The sequence below is a fragment of the Equus przewalskii genome, chromosome 4, assembly GCF_037783145.1.
Source record: "Equus przewalskii isolate Varuska chromosome 4, EquPr2, whole genome shotgun sequence".
Taxonomy (NCBI): Eukaryota; Metazoa; Chordata; class Mammalia; order Perissodactyla; family Equidae; genus Equus; species Equus przewalskii.
In genome coordinates this window covers 82,871,076-82,884,700 of record NC_091834.1, presented here as the reverse complement: position 1 = coordinate 82,884,700, position 13,625 = coordinate 82,871,076, and the positions used below count along the sequence as shown (strand labels likewise).

Genomic DNA, 13,625 nt, shown 5'->3' with positions numbered 1-13,625 from the left:
GGTGTTGGACATCCCTGAATTAGCCATGGGAGTAGGTTACAACCAGGCAGAAAAGACACAGAGTCAATGTGAACTTTAGGTAAAGAGAAAAAAGAGAAATATTTAACTTCCCAGTTGTTCACTCCCTCTTATTCATCCTGACCACCACCAAAGATAGCAATAATAAGGACCACACTAGGGAGCAGGGAGAAGGAGGTAAAGGTATGTAGAGGGCAATAAAGATGGAGCGAGAAAGAAGAGGAAAAAGTATCCTAAAGCTGTAACTGTCTACGGCCTGCATTCTCCTATAGGCACCACAGAAGCAAACCATATAAGTCTCTGAAGAACTGGAGTTTTCAAACCTTCTACCGCTAAGACAAACACCACGACTGAAACTTGACATCACAAACGACAAAGATTCTTTCCTTGACCAAACCCTGCCCAGGTTCCTCTGAATTCTCCTCTTCTCAAGTAGGCTTGACTTTTGGGTACCATATTCATCTTTGCATTGTCCAGTTTTAGCAAGAATCCTGCCAGTAAGTCAGTTTAGCCAGAATCCCCTCTTCAAGCTTATTGGGCTCTCGTCCTCCACCATCCCACTCTTGTTCTTCATTTTAAACTCCCACTTTTCCTTGTCGTATTTGGAGTTGAATCCAATCGCTCTCCCCCACTGTAGCGGTCCCTAGACCCATCACAGTGGTCCTGAATCAAGTCCACCTTACTGCACTTTCACAAGTGTCATGAACAACTTTTTCTTTAACACAAGCCAGAAGGATGAAAACCCTGTCCCAATATAAGCACTTAAAAAGCCAAAGACTTTACTGCATCAGCAAGGTGCCTTCTTCAAATCAGTATCTATCAGCTATAGATTTAGAGATGTGACCAATTAGGATATCAATTTAGGTGAATTCTGGGAGTAGAAGGATATTGGCCTGGCTTACATTGTGCAAATGCAGTTTTCTAGAACATAAAATTGCATTTAATAAGCAGCTTAAATGTGGTTATCCAAGAAAACTAGAGTGATCCAGTTTGGATGTTGTCAGTGTTTTAAGTAGTGAATTCAGGTTAAAGATGCCACTCCTGGCTGAACCCAAAGCAAGGCAGCTGAAGGGCAACAGTAAACTAACTTCAACAATGGTAAGCATTCATGTCTGGGCTCATGCAGCATCCAAAACATAGCACAGAGAACTTAAGAGCAACACTCAAGATGAGGGGAATACAGGGAATAGCCACCTTTGCAAGCTCCTTTGCAAGGTCTGCAGTAACAAGCAATAGAACAACCAAACTGCATGGGCAGGAGTGACCTCATCGTTCAAATCCAAGTTTATAAACTCCCTCTCTGCTCTCCAGGGGGGAGGAACAGTGTTGGGAGAGGGTGGTAGGGGAGAATGGAAGAACCACAGTGGGTATCGGGGAGGTAAATGAAAGAAATCCAAAGGAAAACTAAAGTAGCAGGAGCACAAATCTATGCTGCTACCATTCAGATACTTTCAGAAATACTTTCAAGTCAAAACACAAAAGCAAACAAACTAAAGAACAGGGAACAGCTTGTATTAAGACTTTTGAGAACTCTGAGGTGGAGAAGATAACACGCTCGGGGAAAAGGAGAATTAGGCCACAAGTCTCCAACGCTGCCAGCTCTGAGATGGGCACAGGAGCAAAAAGAGAGCATGCTCCTAGCTAAGTACATTCGATTATGTTCTTAGACAGAGAGACAAGATACTAAACACTACCAGCTTCTGCCCTCAGAACCCATTTCTTGCTGGGTGATGAGGGTGAGAGATGAAAGGCTGTGGGATTTTATTACACTGAATTTTCAATGTGTCAGGTTCCATCTACTCTCTCAGGTACCCTGAGACTAATCGTATCTTTTACGATGGAGACTTATCTCTCTAAAAGAGCCCAATGACTATTCTCTACCTGCTATATTTTATTGACATCTAATAGCAAGGGACCCAAACGCTGTTACAAACTGAAGCTTCTCAGTTGAGAAGCTTACATATTCCTGAACTCTGGTATTACCGAGTCCAAGCACCTCCAGAATAACTATAACTTGGTATGCAAACAAGAGTGTCTAGACTGAAAGAACCATTCACTCCTCTGAGAGAAGAGGATTGGAAGCGGGTGAGGGAAGGAAGAGTGAAGCCCAAAAGCCTTAAGAGCAAGGAGGCGGGCACCACAGAGCAATCTACAAAGGCGAGACAGAGCCTGGCTCAAAGAGCAGGGAGGGACCCTAGATGTTTTCCTGAGGAAAACGCTGAGCTGTTGGTTTAATGCTCACTGAAAGAAACAGCAAAGGGCTGGGATAACGTCTTTCCCCTTTATAAAAAATAAAAGGGGCTGGCCCCGTGGCCGAGTGGTTAAGTTCGCACGCTCTGCTGCAGGCGGCCCAGTGTTTCGTTGGTTCGAATCCTGGGCGCGGACATGGCACTGCTCATCAAACCACACTGAGGCAGTGTCCCACATGCCACAACTAGAAGGACCCACAACGAAGAACATACAACTATGTACTGGGGGGCTTTGGGGAAAAAGGAAAAAAATAAAATATTTAAAAACAAAAAAGAAAGAAAGAAAATAAGCTGCTTTGAGTGATGTCAAGTCTCCTTCCTCTTAAAATACAAACTGGCCTGATAATCCTGGCTGTCCCAATGGCCAAAACCAGCAAATGGAGCCGTCTGCCAATTCTCCCATGCAGAACATAGTGCACTCACTCATAGCAGCTGCGCTAAGAGGTAAAGAGGAAAGTGGGTCCAATAAGAAAAGGGCGGACAGTACAGTCTGTACTCCCACCCATAGGGACCAGCCTCCAGCCAGAGCCTGAGGGAACAGGTAGGCTGCAAAGGGAGCCGTGGACATGTAGCACAGCAGCAGCTCCTCTGCAGAGATCCACCTACAGCTTCTGCATGGCAGTGTTTCTAAAACAAGGCCCTCCAGCTGGATAAGCAGATGCTGAAGGCAGCTCCATATGAATAAAAATGTGCCTCTCTCCTATTCCAAACCACCTTGCAAAAGACAACAGCACATAAAAAAAGTCAAATCTTCCTACTAACCTCCCTAGTAATGACGAGAAAATGTCCTAGGAATGGTAAAGCAGTAGACTCAGAAAGTCAAGTGTCAGTGTATTCTGCCCATCCCCTATTCCCAAATTATGAACAATGAGTAAAGACAGCCACTGTGAATGAGATGAGACATCATACAATAAACATCTGAGTGTAAACTACGTGCTGGGGAGTGAGCTAGCAATAGATCTGAAGAAATAAGAAATCTACTTGACCCAGAAAATCAAACTGAGTAGGGAAGGAAAAAAAAAAAAAGGAAAACGGAAAAAGCTTTTTAAAGCAGAAACTAAAAACTACAGGCATCCATTATGTGGGTTATCCAGAATCAGCAGGACAGCAGAAGGAAACAAATTCTGGGGACCAATGTCTGAACACAAAGATGCAGCAGATGCCCATATAAAAGGGATATTTCTGGTTTGCCTCATGAAGGGCCCAATATAGAGAAACAAGGAGAAGGAGATTATGTGAACTGGCTTCTAGCAAAGAAATGAAAAGGTAAGGAACACAAGGTCTCCAGAATGTCTCCACAGCTAAACTGAACAGAGCTCCTCCTGTGAAACAGCAATAGGCCAAGGTGGCCACCAACCCAACAATGAACCAGGCAAAGGCATTTGCAGCCAAAAACAGGCTGACATCATGCTAGATGGTGAGATTAAGGCCTGCAGAATATGAACAACCCATAAACTGGCCGTAGATTTTCAAAGGAGGGCTGAAATGAAAAGTGACACTAAAAATATGCCTAAGCAATAGGGCTGTCATTTGCTGGGGAAAAAAAGCAAGCAACTGTGTCCTTCAGCTTCCCCTTCTAGTCTCAGTTCTGAAAAGCCTCTTCCAAAGCAGCGACACGAACTGAAGCTGCTTTATCCAAAATCTATCATCAGCCTAAAAGTCCACCTTGTGACCACAACACACACACACTGGTCAGAAGTAGAAAGTCAGTTTCTAAAATTATAAACACCCTACTAATAAAAAGAATTCCCCAGATCCACAGTGCCTATAAAAGATGAGGAACTTAAATGTCTGGTTTTTGAACTGAACAAAATTTTCGCAGTACAAAGCTAATTAGCCCACCAAGGAATGAAACCTACAGCCCTGGCCTGCAGAAGTGCAAGATGCTGGATGACTGCACCCAACTTGCCTTGAATATAAATATTATGCAAAAAAAAGGTAATTTATCTAAACACAGTGTAGGTAGCTCTGCAATCAGTATCTCATAAATAAAGAGAGAAAGATGAAGGGAACGCTCTCTAATTGATTTCAAAATTAGTTCCAAGCAAAGAAATAACCTGACAACCAACAAGGTCAACAACAGTAAAAAAATACATAGCCCTAGGGAAAAAGTACACCTAAAAATTTCAATGAATCAAGACACCTGAACTGCTATGAAAGAAGGATATTTGGGAAAGCCTGAATAAGAGTACAGGTGTTAAAAGAAAATCAATTGGGGACCAATCTGCAAGTGCATTTAAAATCCTGAAATTAACCCCTCAGGTGGACTGAACCCAATCTGCACTGTGCTAATAGAATACCATTATGAGGAAAGCCACGGCTCAGAGAGAGGCAGGGCTAGTCAACCCAACGGCAATGACTAAATTGGAACTAGGAGTGGGGAAGAGGAAGTGCCTACAGACAACTAAGCCATGTGTGACCTGGCCAGCAAAACAAGCACTCCAATTAGGAAGAGGAAAAAACCAGAATGCAAAACTCCCTGCTGGGACCTTTTGACACCAGTACACTGGCTCAAGCTGCAATGGCTATGAGAAGCAGGCAAGGAGATGAGCAATGGATTGGAAGGTGGTAAAAATGCTGCCACTCAAACGCAATGTATGGATTAGGTCTTAAGCCTCAGCAGATATTTTGATTTAAACATTTATTAAATGCATACTATATTCATAGCACTCTGCAAGATTCTGAAAAAGAGGGTCTGAAGCTGAGAAAACCATGCCATTCCTTCCCTCAGCGCAGTTGAGGCTTCCCAAGAGAAAGTAGGCCCGGAGACAAACAGTACAGGATGGCACAGGTGAAGGGAAAAACCGTGTGCATGGAAATCTCTGGCTTTAAGGGGCTTTCGAGAACCAGGGCAAGAAAGAGGGTTACCTCAGCACAGCAGCTATGTTAAACGTTCACGGGACAGCAAATATGATGGTGCTGTCAACTCTGGAAACAAGAGAGAATTACTGCAGCTCACAGACTGAAAAGAGGCAAGAAATATGAACACACCAGCACCGGGAAGATTTAGAGAAATTGAAAATATAGAACTGTGTAACAGTGATGACTAAATGAAGAGGGAAGAAAGAGAGAAAGAGATGGATTTAAAGAGGTAAACGCACATGGTTCAGGGAAGGATTAACCACCAAGACGCACTAGAACACTGTTAAAATCCCACGAAAATTATTTGAAGGGCATAGGCAAGATCACCGGAACGGGGACGCACTAACTAAAGGACACGAAAGAAAGTATAATTTGTAACAGGGAGAGGAAAGGAAATCAAAGGGAAGTAAGTTGGGCTCTTGCTGTCTTCTCCAGGTTATAATTCGCTTATCAGTGGAAGGTACATTTTAGGAAACATCTACCCAGATCCCATATGTCTTGACCTTACCACGAGGAGTCAGGCTTGCCTGCAGTGACCTCTCCAGCCGAGGAACAGGTATTAATCTTCAAAACATGACAGGATATATACATCCTGGAATCTTAAATAGATGAGCTAAGACCCAGCCATAGTCTCCTACTAATAATTTTTTTCAGTCCTCTAACAAAGAAGGTTTCAAGTGTTCTCAAAAATGCCCAGATCAAACAAATCTGAAACCGGTACAGAATGCCTCTGCCAGGGCTCTGACATATTCTATGTCTTTTGATCACATTGCTACAGTCCCCAAATCTCCCCAATGGAAACCGATGAAATGCTATATCCATTTCAAAGAGCTTCTGCTTTTCTCCAAAGTCCTTAATGTCAAGCTGGAGTCCCTCTCTAATTTGCTATTTGCCTTATGCTTCCAGTCACAAGCATGAGATCACAGTCAGTGGGTTTGTTGGTTTGCCCCTGCTTCACTTAGGGACTACAGCCCCACAGCTTTCTGTTGGTATGCATCTCATCTCAGTGGCAGCATCATCTGCTTTAGGGTCCAGAGGGACCAGTCATCTTGCTTTCAGAAATCAAAACCAGAGGGAATAACTTGAGAACCACTTTTAATCGCATCTAAATGGCAAAGCACCCTGGGGCCCTACACAACAAATGGAGTTATTAGCAGCCGAAACTGCCCTGCCTCTGAGAAAAGACCCTGAAGAATCCCAGGGCATCACTAATAATGCGCCTACCTGCAGCTCTGTCAACCATCACCTGCCTACGGCGGAGATCCAGTGGGGTCCAGAGAAACAAACCCCCCTCAAAAGGCAGCGAGGACACTGAGAGATTAGGCAGATTGCAGTTTTAACAAAATGGATCCTTTAGTGCCCAGATCTGAACATTTAGAGGCCCTGCTGTGAAAGAACAATCATGTCATAAATAAATTCACAGGAAGGAGGCTGAAAGACCTGATGAGAAGAGAAGAGTACAGGGTGATAGAGCAGGACTAGGAGATGAGGGGAAAGGCTCTACCTTCAGGTTTCCACACTTCCCAGAGGGCCAAGCTTATGGGGGGCGGGGGGCGTAGAAGAGGGAGAGTAAAACGGGGGAAGGTGGGAAAGCAGGAAGGCTAAGAAAAGGAGTTTGAGGGAAAAGGCCCTGCAACTGAAAGGAAACTTTTCACACTAAGACCTGGGGATTGGGTAAATTGTGTACCTGTTTTCAAGGTAAATTTTCGCTCTGTAACTTTCCCCGCTACAATAGCACTGCATGAGAAGACTTCATGGGGGAATAAGTCAGCCCCTTCATTGGATGCCCAGGGGCTGTGTTTCCTTTGTCACTAACACTCCAAGTGTAACACAAAGCCTACAGCAGCCCTGGGCAACAGAGCACTAGGTTTTCCAGTGTCAGATCAAAGCCAAATGCTCTCTAGGAAGTCCTGAGATTGCACAATGTGTTATCTCCTTTAAGGCAGTAGCTTAGAAAACCCATAGCCTTTCTCCAAGACTAAGCACTTGCTTCTTTGTGGCAAATAACTGGATAAAACAAACTATACCTTTAGAGAACCCCTGATAACGTGTTCAAGTCCACAGAAATACCACACGTCAGTATCCAGAGTGGCTCTCAGCCAGCCGGAGCTGACACTGGATTCACCCTGAATCATCCAGAAGCACAGTGCCACAGAAACAGCATCAGACACCCCATTGTAATCTTTGGGGGAAATATTACACACCCTTGCTTTTTAACTCTCCTGTCATACTTTCCAGCAACGACTCAAGTTCTAACCAAACTCTGGGAGTAGTGGCTCCCTATGGATTCCTGGGTACTAGTGGAAGGCAGCTGCCTAGGGTGAAAGCAGTTTCTTTGATCATGCTGTTTTGTCCAGAGCCTTTCCTCTGGCTGCAATTAGAAAGTAACCAAAAAAGGGGAGTGGAAGTATACATTTAGCCTTGGGCAAAACCTCCTTGCCTTCATGTATAATTTAAGAGAAATGAACTTGTCTCTGTGTTCAAAAAAGGGAAATCCAATTTGTCCTCCTATCCTCACAATATACAGATGTCTCAGAAGATCTATATTAGTTGATGACAGGTTATTAGAGTTTTTGGGGCTTGGGGAAGAAAGACATTAAAAGAATCTCCCCTTCCTTACTTGAAGGACAAGCCCCCTTGAGTCAGCATCTGGGAGCTTGTAGGGAGGCCTAGCCCACAGCAGGAGTCACTGCACGCCATCTGCCTGCCCTTGAGGAAGCTCATGCAAGGCTTTCTTTCCCTCTGTACCTACTCCTCCAGTTCTTAGGCTTCACTTTCTCCCACTCTATTCTTTTGTTTAGAATGAGCTCCAAAACAATAAGCTGTCAGGTTATCTCCTTCTCCAGTTCAAAGCCAATGACCCCCATAAAGTGTCCCAAAATTAGACAGAAGGCATTCTCCTGAGTGTTTTATTCAAGGCCCTCCAAGGTCCATTCCTTGTCTCCAAAGAATCCTTGCTGCAAGATCAGTTTTCGTACAGTATGATCTTCTCTTAGAAATGCAAATTGCTTTCATGTTTTATAAAAGCAAGCGACCAACAGAAGAGTACTCAAATCCTAACATGCCATTCCCTGGCTTCAAATTCTTCAAGAAAAAATCTAGATGTTCATAGGACACGCATGATCTGGTCCTGCCTATACTTCGTACCACACAGGCATCACACCACTCATGCACCATCCATAGTGGCCATCTATTCCCTATTCCCAAACTCACCCAATTCTTGTCACTGCTGCTGTCTCAGTCAGAAATCGTCTTCTCCCCACTTTTTACCTAGCTAGCTCCTAATCACCCTTCAGGCTTTAAATGTCACTTCCTCAAAGAAGCTCTCCCAGATCATGCATTCCCATAAACTCTAAACTTTTCTTTCAAAGCACGTAGCATAAATGAAATTACTGGTGTTTTCTCCTGCTAGACTTTCACCTTCCATGAGGGTGGTGCCAGGAGAGTTTGGTTTGTTTCCTGCTGCATCCCCAGGCACAGTATCTGGTATAGAGTGGGCACCCAATAAATATTCATCAATGATGATGATGACTCCATTCACTTGAATTTCTAAACTTGCACTGTCCATTACAGTAGCCACAACCCACACGTAGCTATTGAGCCCTAGAAATATGCTAGAACAAATTGAGATGTGTTCCAAGTGTAAAATATACACTAGATTTCACAGACTTAGTAAAAATAAAATTTTTAAGTAAAACATCTGATTAATTTTTTATATTCATTACATGTTGAAATGATACTGTTTGGGATATATTAGGTCAAATAAAAAGCATTACAATTAATTCTTAAAATATAGCTACTAGACAATTTAAAATAACAAATATAGCTTGGCTTTGTGGCTTGCATTACTATTAGACAGCATTGGTCTAGAGTGCCCTTTCTCCTATTTGCTAACTTCTCCTCATCCATGAACACTCAAGATGTACACTCGTTGCTCCTGGGAAGACTTGCCTAACACCTACCACAACTGGGTTCTTCTCAGAGGCCTTCACCACAGTACTCAAGGTGTATTACATTAACTTATCTCTTAAGCGACCCTTCATTAAAATCTTCCAAAGGAATTTAATGAACAAATAGGGAAATCATTCTTCATTTCATTCAAAATCCATGTTATAGACTCTTAGAGCTAAGCCTTACTTAGAACTTTCTTAAAATGCAGTAAGATCTCAGGATGAATAGAAGTTAAAAAAAAATAAGAGATAACCCACCTTGATAAAGAACAAGGGAACCCATAAACAGGATCCTACCTCAACTAGGAAATATATTCCCACAACTTCCCATGGTCCACAAGGTCAAGAGAGATCCATCCATCACCCCTTGAGGGATTGCAAAGAATCCTGAAAATCTAAAAATTCTCAGTAGTAGTTTAACTCTTACTCCAGAAAACCTATCATTGTACCTAAGCTATAACACCCCCACCCCCTCCTAAAAACTACTTAAAATTCAGCTACACAGTCTACATTAACATAATTCTTTGGCTGATGATGCAGGCACAAGAATTAACGTTCAAGAATTTCAAAGTTGTGGTTGCTGTGGGAACCTTAACTCCAACTGCATGGCACAGATGCAGAATTGTGAACTAGTCCCAAAACTGATAAAATTGGAGATGTATATTTTCTCTGTGCAGTGAGGCAGAGCTACAGTTACTGAGAGAACTTTATTTTGGCATTTCTAGGCTTTCACGCATTTAAATTCTCAACCTTACCACAATACCGTTTGCCGCATTAAATTGCCTTCTCTATGGGGAATAAAAGGGAAAGAATGAACTGATTGGCCAGACATTCAAAGAACCCATTCTATATATGTTTCTTACGCATGATCTGATTTAAAAGACAATCATGATATTTTTATTTTACTCTTACGGGCTGTCTGTAAACTCGCACATAAATGAAAACAGGACATGAATTTCGACTCGTGAATGCACCAAGACATGCGTATGTGCAAAACATCAGAAAATCAAATCTCATGTCTTTAGACACGAATTATCATAAATTTATCCTTATAAAAGGGATAAATTTAAAAAGTAGATAGCACACAGCACTAACGTCAACCATGCTGTTTAATTTCTGGAAACTACCCCAACACTCGCCTGTGGCACTGGCTCTCACTGAGGACCCAGTTCTAAGACCAGTCAACAGTCACACGCTTTAGACATCAGACGGCAAAAATAGGAGTTGGAAAGACGTCTGTAAAAACAATACATAACCAAACAAAAAAGAAGTTCAACCCCAATCCCTATTCCCAACCTCTCATAACTCATGATGATGGAAAGAAAATGATCACAAAATTTAAAACAAAACTGCCTGCAGACTACCAACACTTATAGTTTTCATCCTAAGCATAATTTCTCAAAATGGATACACCCAAATCAGACATGCTGGTTAGGCAAGGACCTACGCTGCCAAAAGAGCCAACAAATAGCACAAATCAGTGTAACTAATAATCATAGCTACTACTTGCAAAAGATGAGTAGGTGACCCCAGAGAATATATATACCCAAATTCATTTCTTCCTAGAGCAAAAACATAGGGAACTATCAAATCAAAATGACCAGTAGAAACAGGCCTCACTGCCATGCATGTGAGATACCGACCTTCTCTTCTTCTTATTCTCATAGAAATAAGATCTTGTTAATAAGTAAAACTCATGCACCATCCCAAATATCCCAACCCTAACGCCTCTCAAGCCCCCTAGGGAGGAATGTCAGCAGTGCCCAGGCAAAATGAGGCAGATCAGTGAGTGTGGTTCTGGAGAAATTGAGGCCTGCCCAGTGGTAGCTAGGCTGCAAATATTAGGAAATAATACTTTGGAGATTTGAAATACTTGTCCTTTAGCATCCTCACATATATGTACCATATTTAACTAATTCTCCAGCTCCTTCCCTTGCTACCCTGTTCTCACCTGTGTGTTCTCCCCCTCCAGCCTTGGTGGTCGGATGCTGGACAGGTGGATGGTTTTGTAGTCACCCGAGTTCAGCTTCACGACGATGGCATCAGCATTCAACACCTGCATCACCTGTGGGCGAGAAGGCAGAAATGCTCAAATCTGTTTCAATGTCTCAGATCTCATAACACACATGGTAAGAAGCAAGACCCACCACAATTACAGGGAGAAAAGTGAGATTAATAGCCATTTGGGGTAAATTCAATACCATCCTTCATGGTGCAACAAAGTTGGAGAAAACTACGCTATAATTAGCAACCACCAAAGACCTTATGATTTCTCAACGAGGCAGAATCTATATCATTCATAAAGATGGTCAATCTTTTTTATCTCTGCCCTGACCAAGACATGTGGTTAAGTACAAAGCTTGTGAACTGGAAATCCAGTCTGTACATGTTATTGAAGAGTTTCCTTGCAACAGGTTCTAAACTAAAATCAAAATCCCTATCTCAGTGTGAATCTAGGAAAAGCGATAAGGGCTGGATTAGAAGAAGGTACCAGCACTAGATGTGAAAGAACCAAACTAGGAAGCCCCAGTAGAGAGCAAAAAAATCAAAGGCAAGCGAAGGGCAGAAAGAATTATCATCTCAGTGTGAGAAGATGCTCAGCTGTTAATCTCACATGCAGAAACATTAGATTACTAAAATATTACTTCAGCTACTCTGAAAGCCACCTTTTCAGAGCACTACTATGGGCATCTTTGTTTTGGAAGCCAGAACCAGTAACACTGGACCCCACTCTCAGCTGAAAAAGATTAACTTCCAGTCGGAGGTAACTTCCAAGGATACCTATTCAAAGGGCAAAAGCACAAATATCCTCTGTGGAGGTTATTAGAACACTCCACCAATGTGTACAGACTAAAATTCCACTGAAACCAGCCTAGGACTACATCAAGGTTATAACTCGAACCCATAATTCAGCCAGTAGTCTACAAGTCACTCAATTATATGCAGAGCCTGTTGTTATAAGGCTGTTTGGTTGTTTTGCAAGCAACACTTTGCTACAAGGTAGTTACTGACTACAAAACACTGTCACCATCCACTTCATCCACAAAACCAAAACCAACTCTTCTAGGCTTCAATCAGGCCCCATGAGAAACCATCAAGCAGCCAAACAAACTACAGGTCAGCTGCCACATTGAGGGTACACTCACAAAATTTCCCTCCTCTTTTATGCATGAAACAAAAAGAGCTAGACTCTCCTCTGCTATGGTGGAACTTCACCGATAAGTATCCTAAAAGAGCCCTCCCTAACTACTCCCTAGGAAGCTTCAGATCTTTTAGAACAAATATACCCATTTACTTGCAGACTCCTCCAAAAATGGCTATTCTCTGCCTTCTCCAAAGAGAAGCCAGCCAACCGGTTGGTTCCAAAAAGAGTGATTTAAGGGACAATCTGAAGAAACAGCAAAAAGCAAAAACAAGTGAGAAATTATACATGACAGGAAATAGCAGGAGAGTGGGGCCATCAAACAGAGTGAAAAGATGACAGCTGGAATCAAGCTGTAAGACCATGGAAGGCTGACTACGGCTCATGAATAGGAGATATCCCTGGGTTTTACCACCATAAGTAATGGAAGCAGTGCAGAGAAAAACAGGCCAGTGATCAGAAAAGTAATGAAAGGTCTGAGAAACAACTGACCAGATTAGTAGAGGGGTAAAATTATTTTCAATTTTCCACTATACATGAGATGAACCTGCAACTCCACAAGCAGCAAAAAGCCAGTCTAAAATAACTACAGCCATTCTGCTATAACCTTTTCAACAGATGTGAGAATCACAAAGGCTAAACACCAAAATCCAGACAGCCAGAACCCAAAAGTCACCTGGCCAGAAAAATTTGATGAGGTCTAAGGGTAATCAAAAGTACCATCTGTGGTCACACCAGGACCAAGTCAAGGTCAGGGCTGGTTACCCAAGTATTGGTGGTACTGAAGTATATAGAACCCTCCAAATCAAAGAGCCCCTTATGCCAGGCCAATCACAAAAACATGTCCATGAGTGCAGGACTTAAAAACAGGCAAGAGCTGTCACCAAAAATACAGATTCAGTAACTGAATGAAAAAGAGGAGATCTTATTCCCCTTACCATCCAGACATGTTAACATGAAGTAAAAATGCCCACCACAATGGAATCTCTCTCCTACTCCCTAAACACACCAGTAGTGGCTTGGACAACTGTCCAAAAGACAAAGACCCCAGCTGTTGATTTCCCTGTCAAAACCCCATGTCTGGGAGAAAGTACTGTATAATGGATGATAGAACAATGGCTGGCAAGCTATCCACGATACATGCTATTCTGCTATCCCACTCTCAGACCAAAGAGAAGGAAAAATCCACAAAGCCATACCAAGCAAAATACCAAGTACAGCAAATCAACACTGTTCCTCCCCCAAAAGTACAGGACCACTGCCCAAAGGCTAACAGGGTAATCGTCAGGCATCTGAAATGCACACACATTACGGTATTTCCTAAATCTCAATGACGGAAGGATCTACACATTCCTCTCAACCAAAACTAACTCCTATTAAACTGTCAAATACCAAAAACATAGG

The 13,625-nt window shown here is 42.6% G+C and overlaps 1 protein-coding gene across 1 annotated transcript in view; it reads right to left on the bottom strand.

Annotated features, from left to right (window-relative positions):
* The window catches only part of SND1 (staphylococcal nuclease and tudor domain containing 1), a 407,468-nt gene that overhangs the window by 336,964 nt on the left and 56,879 nt on the right, over positions 1–13,625 (bottom strand). Inside the window, exon 10 of the mRNA XM_008509590.2 lies at positions 11,031–11,144. Within this exon, the coding sequence (XP_008507812.1) occupies positions 11,031–11,144 (114 nt within the window). The remainder of the gene's footprint in view (positions 1–11,030; positions 11,145–13,625) is intronic.